The sequence below is a fragment of the Oncorhynchus gorbuscha genome, linkage group LG10 (genome assembly GCF_021184085.1).
Source record: "Oncorhynchus gorbuscha isolate QuinsamMale2020 ecotype Even-year linkage group LG10, OgorEven_v1.0, whole genome shotgun sequence".
Taxonomy (NCBI): domain Eukaryota; kingdom Metazoa; phylum Chordata; class Actinopteri; order Salmoniformes; family Salmonidae; genus Oncorhynchus; species Oncorhynchus gorbuscha.
In genome coordinates, this window is record NC_060182.1 from 10,451,275 (window position 1) to 10,463,774 (window position 12,500).

At 45.2% G+C, this 12,500-nt stretch overlaps 1 protein-coding gene across 1 annotated transcript in view; it reads right to left on the reverse strand.

The window, feature by feature from the left end:
- Nucleotides 1-5,554: 5,554 nt before the first annotated feature.
- LOC124045411 (PDZ domain-containing protein 4-like) overlaps nucleotides 5,555-12,500 on the reverse strand; it is a 10,545-nt gene continuing 3,599 nt past the window's right edge. The window contains exons 3-5 of the mRNA XM_046364705.1: nucleotides 10,003-10,111; nucleotides 7,218-7,286; nucleotides 5,555-7,060 (exon numbers count right to left, since the gene is read on the reverse strand). Of these exons, the coding sequence (XP_046220661.1) occupies nucleotides 5,555-7,060; nucleotides 7,218-7,286; nucleotides 10,003-10,111 (1,684 nt within the window). The remainder of the gene's footprint in view (nucleotides 7,061-7,217; nucleotides 7,287-10,002; nucleotides 10,112-12,500) is intronic.

Genomic DNA, 12,500 nt, shown 5'->3' on the forward strand with positions numbered 1-12,500 from the left:
CGGTAGGGCTTATCCACTGATCCGTATCGGTAGGCTTTATCCACTGATCTGTATCGGTAGGGCTTATCCACTGATCCGTATCAGTAGGGCTTACCCACTGATCCGTATCGGTAGGATTTATCCACTGATCCGTATCGGTAGGACTTATCCACTGATCCATATCAGTAGGGCTTATCCACTGATCCGTATCAGTAGGGCTTATCCACTGATCCGTATCGGTAGGACTTATCCACTGATCCGTATCGGTAGGACTTATCCACTGATCTGTATCAGTAGGACTTATCCACTGATCCGTATCGGTAGGACTTACCCACTGATCCGTATCGGTAGGACTTATCCACTGATCCGTATCAGTAGGACTTATCCGTATCAGTAGGGCTTATCCGTATCAGTAGGGCTTATCCACTGATCCGTATCGGTAGGGCTTATCCGTATCAGTAGGGCTTATCCGTATCAGTAGGGCTTATCCACTGATCCGTATCGGTAGGGTTTATCCACTGATCCGTATCGGTAGGGCTAATCCACTGATCTGTATCAGTAGGGCTTATCCACTGATCCGTGTCAGTAGGGCTTATCCACTGATCCGTATCGGTAGGGCTTATCCACTGATCCGTATCGGTAGGCTTTATCCACTGATCTGTATCGGTAGGGCTTATCCACTGATCCGTATCGGTAGGGCTTACCCACTGATCCGTATCGGTAGGGCTTACCCACTGATCCGTATCGGTAGGGCTTACCCACTGATCCGTATCGGTAGGGCTAATCCACTGATCCGTATCGGTAGGGCTTATCCACTGATCCGTATCGGTAGAGCTTATCCACTGATCCGTATCGGTAGGACTTATCCACTGATCCGTATCGGTAGGGCTTATCCACGGATCCGTATCGGTAGGACTTATCCCCTGATCCGTATCAGTAGGACTTATCCACTGATCCGTATCGGTAGGACTTATCCACTGATCCGTATCAGTAGAGCTTATCCACTGATCCGTATCAGTAGAGCTTATCTACTGATCCGTATCAGTAGAGCTTATCCACTGATCCGTATCAGTAGAGCTTATCCACTGATCCGTATCGGTAGGACTTATCCACTGATCCGTATCAGTAGAGCTTATCCACTGATCCATATCGGTAGGACTTATCCACTGATCCGTATCGGTAGGACTTATCCACTGATCCGTATCGGTAGGACTTATCCACTGATCCGTATCGGTAGGACTTATCCACTGATCCGTATCAGTAGAGCTTATCCACTGATCCGTATCGGTAGGACTTATCCACTGTGACAAATGGAAACCATCAGGAGATCAAATTCAAGGCTAGGACATGTTTTTGATACCGTTTGATGATTGTTCACACAATTTTATCTTTTTTTTTTATTGTGTCTGTAAATTAACAATTTTTTATTGGTTTTATGTGAAAAAGAGTGAGACATTTCATTTCATATTATGCAACACTAATCAGTAGTTTTCTGACTGCATCATAACATCAAGGTTTCATCATCATCCGGAGAAACGAAAGTGACGCTTCTCTCAATGTTTTGGCTCTTTTTTTATGTTTTCATTTTTTTGTATTTTTGACATTTTCTTGTAAAGTGTGTTGAGGCGTGTAAAATGTACTGTAAATAAAATGATATTTGACTCGACACATTACCTAGCATTCACAAACGTCTGACAAACAGTGGTGTCAGGGTCTAATCCGTCCTGGGACTCCAAGCCCAGTGAAAGAGGTGACATAACATGTGTCGTGTAGGAAATAGTGCCGCCATGTCCAGTTGGCAGATTTATATTGAGGATAGTCTACATGCTGGTAATAAAGGTACCCTGTCGTCTTTGTCAAAACAGGCTGTAAAAAATGTGTAAAATAGAACTGAATGTTTCATGACTAGACATGAATCCCCCCCCCCCCAAAAAAAGAAGAAATGCTTAGAATGTAATCACTTATTGTGAGGTGAATATCTCATTACACATGATAGTAGATACATACACTTTAGTGATTATCATGGGCCATGGTCCCAACTTGATGGTCTCTGATAGGTTCTCTAAAATTCTGTTTCCTAAAAGACATCCAACCAAATACACACACCTACTAATACTAGTTTACAAACTCACAGGTATATTACGCATCTTGAACAAGCCAAAAGTTGAAAGTGCATTTCTCATGTGAGCAGGATGGAACTCTGTAGTTAAACAACACATCATCTACAACCTGAGTTTTCACATACAAAATGTCTGTATTACTACAGCTGTGTGGTTTTAAAGAGAGGACATATTGAGCTACATTCTGTAGCCAAATGTGATGCAATGATCATTTTAATATTTCCAATAAATGACATGCTTTGTTGAAGTACATTGATATGGTGATATCCACTCTGTGGGTAAAAAAAAAACATATGAAATTGCATTTAACTGTAAAGTGTTTATTGATAAAATGAGTCACCGCACTCTTAGAAAAACAGGGTTCCAAAGGGTTCTACAAGGAACTCAAAGGGATTCCACCTAGAACCAAAAGGGTTATTCAAAGGGTTCTACTATGGGGACAGCCAAATAACCCTTTTAGGTTCTAGATATCACATGTTTGTTCTAAGAGAGTGCCATCAAATCACAGCTGTATCTTTCGTGCTGTAGCTTACCCAAAACCCACTCAGCTAGCTTTAGAGGGACCAGTGAAAAGTGCCATTTGGGTTGTTTAATGCTGCCATTGGTCCAGACCGTTAGACAACTACTGCTCTAGGTTGTATCGTACTGCCATTGGTCTTGCCATAGGTCCAGACCATTAGACAACTACTGCTCTAGGTTGTATCGTACTGCCATTGGTCTTGCCATAGGTCCAGACCATTAGACAACTACTGCTCTAGGTTGTATCGTACTGCCATTGGTCTTGCCATAGGTCCAGACCATTAGACAACTACTGCTCTAGGTTGTATCGTACTGCCATTGGTCTTGCCATAGGTCCAGACCATTAGACAACTACTGCTCTAGGTTGTATCGTACTGCCATTGGTCTTGCCATAGGTCCAGACCATTAGACATCTACTGCTCTAGGTTGCATCGTACTGCCATTGGTCCAGACCATTAGACAACTACTATACACAGGTACAAATATACACAGGCAGTTAGGAAGGCTAAGGCTAGCTTTTTCAAACAGAAATTTGCATCCTGTAGTACAAACTCAAAAAAGTTCTGGGACACTGTAAAGTCCATGGAGAATAAGAGCACCTCCTCCCAGCTACCCACTGCTCTGAGGCTAGGAAACACTTTTACCACCAATAAATCCACTAGAATTGAGAATTTCAATAAGCATTTCTCTATGGCTGGCCAAGCTTTCCACCTGGCTGCCCCCACCCCGGTCAACTGCCTGGCACCCTGCACAGCAACCCGCCAAAGCCCCCACCATTTCTCCTTCACCCAAATCCAGATAGCTGATGTTCTGAAAGTGCTGCAAAATCTGGACACCTACAAATCAGCTGGGCTAGACAATATGGACCCTCTCTTTCTAAAATTATCTGCCAAAATTGTTGCGAACCCTATTACTAGCCTGTTCAACCTCTCTTTCGTATCATCTGAGATTCCCAAAGATTGGAAAGCTGCTGCGGTCATCCCCCTCTTCAAAGGGGGTGACACTCTAGACCCAAACAGCTACAGACCTATATCTATCCTACCCTATTTTTCTAAGGTCTTCGAAAGCCAAGTTAACAAACAGATTACCGACTATTTCGAATCCCACCGTACCTTCTCCGCTATGCAATCTGGTTTCCTAGCTGGTCATGGGTGCACCTCAGCCATGCTCAAGGTCCTAAACGATATCATAACCGCCATCGATATGAGACAATACTGTGCAGCTGTATTCATCGACCTGGCCAAGGCTTTCGACTCTGTCAGTCACCACATTCTTATTGGCAGACTCGACAGCCTTGGTTTCTCAAATGATTGCCTCGCCTGGTTTACCAACTACTTCTCTGATAGAGTTCAGTGTGTCAAATCGGAGGGCCTGTTGTCCGGACCTCTGGCAGCCACTTTATGGGGGTGACACAGGGTTCAATTCTCTCTTCTCTGTATACATCAATGATGTCGCTCTTGCTGCTGGTGATTCTCTGATCCACCTCTACGCAGACGACACCATTCTGTATACCTCTGGCCCTTCTTTGGACACTGTGTTAACTAACCTCCAGACGAGCTTCAATGCCATACAACTCTCCTTCTGTGGCCTCCAACTGCTCTTAAATGCAAGTAAAAATGCATGCTATTCAATCGATCACTGCCCGCATCACTCGCTCGTCCAGCATCACTACTCTGGACGGCTCTGACTTAGAATACGTGGACAACTACACATACCTAGGTGTCTGGTTAGACTGTAAACTCTCCTTCCAGACTCACGTCAAGCATCTCCAATCCAAAATTAAATCTAGAATCGGCTTCCTATATCGCAACAAAGCATCCTTCACTCATGCTGCCAAACATACCCTCGTAAAACTGACCATCCTACCGATCCTCGACTTCGGCGATGTCCTCTATAAAATAGCTTCCAACACTCTACTCAACAAATTGGATGCAGTCTATCACAGTGCCATCTGTTTTGTCACCAAAGCCCTATATAGTACCCACCACTGCGACCTGTACACTCTCGTTGGTTGGCCCTCGTTTCATACTCATTGCAAAACCCACTGGCTACAGGTTATCTACAAGTCTGCTAGGTAAAGCCCCGCATTATCTCAGCTCACTGGTCACCATAGCAGCACCCACCCATAGCACGCGCTCCAGCAGGTATAGCTCACTGGTCACCCCCAAAGTCAATTCCTCCTTTGGTCGCCTTTCCTTCCAGTTCTCTGCTGCCAATGACTCTGTGTTGTTGTATGTGTCGAATTGCTATGCATTATCTTGGCCAGGTCGCAGTTGCAAATGAGAACTTGTTCTCAACTAGCCTACCTGGTTAAATAATAATAATAATAATATAATAATAATATATAATTATTATATATATATATAAATAAAGGTGAAATAAAAATAAATCAATAAACTACTGCTCTAGGTTGTATCGTACTGTCATAGGTCCAGACCATTAGACAGCTACTACTCTAGGTTGTATTGTACTGTCATTGGTCCAGACATTAGACAACTACTACTCTAGGTTGTATTGTACTGTCATTGGTCCAGACCATTAGACAACTACTACTCTAGGTTGTATTGTACTGTCATTGGTCCAGACATTAGACAACTACTACTCTAGGTTGTATTGTACTGTCATTGGTCCAGACATTAGACAACTACTACTCTAGGTTGTATTGTACTGTCATTGGTCCAGACATTAGACAACTACTACTCTAGGTTGTATTGTACTGTCATTGGTCCAGACCATTAGACAACTACTACTCTAGGTTGTATTGTACTGTCATTGGTCCAGACCATTAGACAACTACTACTCTAGGTTGTATCGTACTGTCATTGGTCCAGACCATTAGACAACTACTACTCTAGGTCGTTTCCAGGAACATGTGTGGAGAACAAGACGTAGTCAAACTCTTCAATCACTCATACACACCTTATCTCACTGTGTCATTATACTGTAGTGACCGACAGCAGTGGGCTGTGACAGAGGATATTGTCCCCCTCCCCCACGCGGGTGCCGTGGGTCAGCAGCTCCTCTACTGTGGTCCAGTCATCCAGCAGTGTATGGTTCCTCAGACGGCTCTGCTTCCTGTGGCTGAGCTCCAGCACTGTGCTGCAGCCTCCTCCAGGGCCCTCTGCACCCCCTTGCCCCCCTGCACCCCCTGTTCCTCCAGCCCCGTCCTCTGCTGCTCCGTCAGGCCCACCACGGCTCAGCTTCCTCTGCCTTTGCTCCCGGGCCAACGCCAGGTGGCGCCGGCGCTCCGTCCTACTCCAGTAGCGGCCTGCCCAGACATCCCCACGGGCCTCCTCGTCCGTGGTGACCTCACTGCGCTCGTCAGCCAGCCGGGAGGCCCTGGCCTTCAGGAGCTGGTTCCTCACTGCCCGGGGGTTCCCAGAGAGACCCTTCTTGGAGCGGGCAGAGAGCCCGTCCAGCGTGCTGTAGAGGGGGCCGCAGGGGCCGTCTGCTTGTGGCCAGTCCCCACCAATTTGAGGATGTCCCAGTGTTGCAAACTGACGCCAGTCTGCTAGCTGCTTCCCAGGCCGTTTCCTTGAGGGACTCTTGGAAAGACACTGTTTCTGACTGTTATAGTCCTCACTGGCTATACTGCCTCTGTTGTCCTCCACATATAGGCCTTGCCAGGGGCCTTCCACATGGCTGCTCTGATGCTTCCTCTTCTCAATGATGTCTGTGTTGAACCCCCTGTTGTATTGTCCTGTGCCAGAGTTCTCAGTGGGTACGGCTAGGTGGTTTGGGTTGCTGGGCAGTTGTCTGTCTATGTGTCTATATATCTCTATGGCATTGTTCCCAGAGGGCAGGGCAGGGTGACTGGCTCGTCTCCTGTCTGATAAGTCATGCACAGTGTGGCTGCGGCTTGGGAGGTCCTCGGAGGAGTGCTGGTTCAGCATCAGCGCTCTCCTCTGGCAGGGTTCAGTACGGCAGCTGGAGGCAGCAGACCTGGTGCCATGCCTGGTCTGCTGGGGGCTCATGGCTTCGCGGACCTGAATGGAGCTACCACCCATGGTGCACTGGTGGCTCATGAAAGTGTGAGCTCCATCTGGAGCCCTGCCTGTCTGGAGGTCACAGGTCAGGGTCTCAGGGATGGACTCCAGGTCCCAGCGAGACTTTGATCTCTTCTCCCGTGGAACCACGCGGCTCCGGTAGTTGTGGATCCTCCCATCTATAATCTTCTGGAAGTGGCGGAACTCCCGTGTGCTGACGCTGTGGAAGCCAGAGTCACTGACCTCTGAGGAGAGGAGGGACTCAGAGGAGGGAGAGCTGCCCCGGCTGGTGTGTCCTGGTGGGGGGGACATAGGGGCCTCTACCCCCTCCTCTGTCTCTGGGTCAGACGGGTCCCCCTGGTGGAGGCTGCCGTCGGTGCAGCCCAGACCGCTGTCAAGCTCGTGCAGGGGCAGGTAGCCCATAGGCCTGTCCAGCCAGTGGCCCTCATACTCACTCTGAAATAGAGAGGATGGAAGACACAATGAATGCCATTGGTTGTTGTTGCTGTTCATTTTTAGGACATATGTGTTTATGAATTTCATTGTTTTTTATAGTTAGTTGAATGTCTTAGACAAATTACGTATCTTTGAACACATGGTTTATCTACAGTACCTGGCTCAGGAAGCTGCTAGGCTCATCATTATCAGTGTTACAGCAACCAATCAGACAGCGCTCTGGATCCTAAAACAGTATAGGTAGGTGAACATAAGTAGTGGATTAGATAGATATCAGGGGCCACAAGTCTTAAATAGGTATCTGGGACCACAAGTCTTAGATAGATATCAGGGGCCACAAGTCTTAGATAGATATCAGGGACTACAAGTCTTAGATAGATATCAGGGGCCACAAGTCTTAGATATAAGGGACCACAAGTCTTAGATATCAGGGACCACAAGTCTTAGATATCAGGGGCCACAAGTCTTAGATATAAGGGACCACAAGTCTTAGATATCAGGGACCACAAGTCTTCGATATCAGGGACCACAAGTCTTAGATATCAGGGACCACAAGTCTTAGACATCAGGGACCACAAGTCTTAGACATCAGGGACCACAAGTCTTAGATAGATATCAGGGGCCACAAGTCTTAGATGGATATCAGGGACCACAAGTCTTAGACATCAGGGACCACAAGTCTTAGACATCAGGGACCACAAGTCTTAGATAGATATCAGGGGCCACAAGTCTTAGATGGATATCAGGGACCACAAGTCTTAGATAGATATCAGGGACCACAAGTCTTAGATAGATATCAGGGGCCACAAGTCTTAGATAGATATCAGGAACCACAAGTCTTAGATAGATCAGGGAAAACAAGTCTTAGATATCAGGGACCACAAGTCTTTGATATCAGGGAAAACAAGTCTTAGATATCAGAGACCACAAATATTAGATAGCTACCAGGGACCACAAGTCTTCGATATCAGGGACCACAAGTCTTAGATATCAGGGACCACAAGTCTTTGATATCAGGGGCCACAAGTCTTAGATAGATATCAGGGACCACAAGTCTTAGATAGATACAGGGACCACAAGTCTTAGATAGATATCAGGGACCACAAGTCTTAGATATCAGGGACCACAAGTCTTCGATATCAGGGACCACAAGTCTTCGATATCAGGGACCACAAGTCTTAGATATATATCAGGGACCACAAATCTTATCAGGGACCACAAGTCTTAGATAGATCTCAGGGACCACAAGTATTAGATTGATATCAGGGACCACAAGTCTTAGATATCAGGGACCACGTCTTAGATAGATATCAGGGGCCACAAGAATTAGATATATACCAGGGACCATGTTTTTGACAGATATCAGGGACCACAAGTCTAAGCTACTGAATATAGCAGGGACCACAATTAAAATCCTGGTCCCATGTTTTAAAAATGTATGTACTGTGTATATACAGTGCATTCAGAAAGTATTCAGGACCCTTTACCTTTTCCACATTTTGTTAAGTTACAGACTTATTCAAAACAAAATCTCATCAATCTACACAAACTACCTGTATTTGGGGAGTTTCTCATATTCTTCTCTGCAGATCCTCTCAAGCTCTGTTAGGTTGGCTGGGGAGAGTCAATTCACAGCTATTTTCAGGTCTTTCCAGAGATGTTCAATCAGGTTCAAGTCCGGGCTCTGACTGGGCCAGTCAAGGACATGCAGAGACTTCATTCAGAGACACTCCTGCTTTGTATTGGTTGTGTGCTTAGGGTCGTTGTCCTGTTGGAAGGTGAACCTTCACCCCAGTCTGAAGTCCTGAACACTCTGGAGCAGGTATTCATCAAGCATCTCTCTGTACTTTGCTCGTTCATCTTTCCCTTGATCCTGACTAGTCTCCCAGTCCCTGCCATTAAAAAACATTCCCAGAGCATGATGCTGCCACCACCATGCTTCCCCGTGGGGATGGTGCCAGGTTTCCTCCAGACGTGTTGCTTGGCACTCAGGCCAAAGAGTTCAATCTTGGTTTCATCAGACCAGAGAATCTTGTTTCTCATGGTCTGAGAGTCTTTAGGTTCCTTTTGGAAAACTCCAAGCAGGCTTTCATGTGCCTTTTACTGAGGATTGGCTTCCATCTGGCCAATCTACCATAAAGGCCTGATTGGTAGAGTGCTGCAAAGATGGTTGTCCTTCTGGAAGATTCTCCCATCTCCACAGAGGAACTCTGGAGCTCTGTCAGAGTGACCATCGGGTTCTTGGTCACCTCCCTGACCATGGCTCTTCTCCCCCGATTGCTCAGTTTAGCCGGGCAGACAGCTCTAGGAAGAGTCTTGTTGGTTCCAAACTTCCATTTAAGAATGATGGAGGCCACTGTGTTCTGGGGCGCTTCAGTGCTGCATACATTTTTTGGTACCCTTCCCCAGATCTGTACCTCGACACAATCCTGTCTCGGAGCTCTATGGACAATTCCTTCGACCTCAAGGCTTGGTTGTTGCTCTGAGACGCACTGTCAACTGTGGGACCTTATATAGACAGGTGTGTGCCTTTCAAAATCATGTCCAATCAATTGAATTGATCACAGGTGGACTCCAATCAAGTTGTAGAAACATCTCAAGGATGATCAATGGAAACAGGATGCACCTGAGCTCAATTTCGAGTTTCATAGCAAATGGTCTGAATACTTATGTAAATAAGGTATTTCTGTATTGTAAACACTTCAAAAAAATGTGTTTTCGCTTTGTTGTTATGGGGTACTGTGTGTAGATTGATGCAGATTCTTTTTGCGTTTAATCAATTTTAGAACAAGGCTGTAAAGTAACAAAATGTGGAAAAAGTCAAGGAGTCTGAATACTTTCTGAATGCAATGTATGTATTTCATTTTAACTGACAAATAAAATCAATCAATCATGTACAAAAGCTAGGCTATACTAACATGAATGCATATAGAATTACTCACGTCAACATACTCTATCCTGTTAAGGTCCTCCAGATTGTAGGCAACACTGGAGAGGTATTCATTGGCTGCGTACATTTCTGGTGGGAGGGGCCTGTCATCGTAGTAAGGTCTGGGGAGAATGAGGTCATCACATATGACAACATAGCTTTCACCCCATAGGCATTTCAAGCTGTAATTACTATGTTTTACACGTTATATCAGTTCCAGTCAGTGGTTCCATTCAATTCTAATACCACTTCTGTATAATACATCTCACGGCTATACTCTAAATCAGCTATTCTCAACTGGTGTGTAATGACCCAAAGTTTGGTCGCAGGAGGTTTGAATGGGTCACTGGTCGCTGGTGCAAATACAGCATCAGACATAAGTTTGGATACACATACTCATTCAAGGGTTTTTCTTTATTTTCACTATTTTCTTTACATTGTAGAATAATATTGAAGACATCAAAACATGAACCCACACTTTGAAATGATCCATTTTAGGTAATAAGCTTCAAGATATCAGAGCAGATATCAGAGCCCAAATCAGAATTGGGTCTAGCAACAGTAGATGGGCCAAGGTGTACATGCACATTTCCATATATAATCAACAGTAATGCAATCAGGGCACGGCAGAGGACGGGGAGAGATCTGCAGTGTTGATTTATAGCATTTCAATGTGCATTAGATGACAACAAGATCATATGGTACGGCAATTTCATCAGGTAACATGAACACAAAGCCAGCGAGAGATGTTTAGAATAGGATGGGAGGCCAAGAGTCTGTGTAACCAATAGAGAGTCAGAGTCCCGAGTGTGGGAACAAACATAGTCTGTCCCACGGTTGGGTTAACAAGCATGGGGGTTCTCTCTTGCCATTGTTAGGCTCAAGAGTTTTCACACCTCTCTCACCTCACACTTCAGTGCTAATTTCAGTCTGTTTCTTTCCTAGCGTCTTGGTAGTTTAGTAGCCTTATTTTTTAAGCTTTATAACAAAATTACCTAGAGATTGTCTTCTAATTTTTGCCTTCAGAAGTAACTTCATACTGAACATCACTCACTCAGTTTTGTGTTGGTATTTCCATGTTCAGCTGTGTTCCTTCTGCAGGTTTTGGTTTGTTAGAGGTGTTTTTCTTGATAATCCCTGGTAGAAATAGCCCATTCAGGTCATTTTGTCCAAAATCAAGGTTTTAGGTATAGAATTGTGATGTGAAATGAAGATTTTGATGTTGAGGTTAGTATCCTATATAAGTCCATGCAAAATGTTGATCTATTTATCCAACTGTAAATTCTATCTTTTTGCAGAACAACTCAGGAGCCCTCTGTGTCTGTTCGCTCTCTCTCTTTCAGGAGCCCATGCTCTCTGTGTCTGTTCGCTCTCTCTCTTTCAGGAGCCCATGCTCTCTGTGTCTGTTCGCTCTCTCTCTTTCAGGAGCCCTCTGTGTCTGTTCTCTCTCTCTTTCAGGAGCCCATGCTCTCTGTGTCTGTTCGCTCTCTCTCTTTCAGGAGCCCATGCTCTCTGTGTCTGTTCGCTCTCTCTCTTTCAGGAGCCCATGCTCTCTGTGTCTGTTCGCTCTCTCTCTTTCAGGAGCCCATGCTCTCTGTGTCTGTTCGCTCTCTCTCTTTCAGGAGCCCATGCTCTCTGTGTCTGTTCGCTCTCTCTCTTTCAGGAGCCCATGCTCTCTGTGTCTGTTCGCTCTCTCTCTTTCAGGAGCCCATGCTCTCTGTGTCTGTTCGCTCTCTCTCTTTCAGGAGCCCATGCTCTCTGTGTCTGTTCGCTCTCTCTCTCTTCCAGTCATGAAGACTAGGGCCTAATGAATTCATTTCAATTAACTGATTCCCTTGTATGAACTGTAACTCAGCAAAATCTTTGAAATTGTTGCATGTTGTGTTTATATATTTTTGTTCAGTATATATATTGTATGTGAATTGTTTTAATTTAGAAAAAAACAGGTAGAAAGTGTATGGAAATTATAATTAACCTACATTGTTTTCACTTCTTTTCTTCTTGATTTACAGTGTTCTCAAAATAGAGCTTTTAGCAGCTCTATTTTGGTTGATTTTGTGTTCTCAAACCAATTCATTTATTGACATTCTTCATCAAGGATTTGGGCAACATTGATATTATTGACAATGAAAGAGGTGGGAATGTTGTTCCCTCGTCAAATAACTGCTACATTTACTATCAATTTAGCATTAAAAAATAGTTTTCCAGATTGTATTTGACAATTAGCTACAGGTATGTGAATATTGGGTCCAGGACACACCAGCCGGGGCAGCTCTCCCTCCTCTGAGTCCCTCCTCTCCTCAGAGGTCAGTGACTCTGGATTCCACAGCGTCAGCACACGGGAGTTCCGCCACTTCCAGAAGATTATAGATGGGAGGATCCACAACTACCGGAGCCGCGTGGTTCCACGGGAGAAGAGATCAAAGTCTCGCTGGGACCTGGAGTCCATCCCTGAGACCCTGACCTGTGACCCCCAGACAGGCAGGGCTCCAGACGGAGCTCACACTCTCA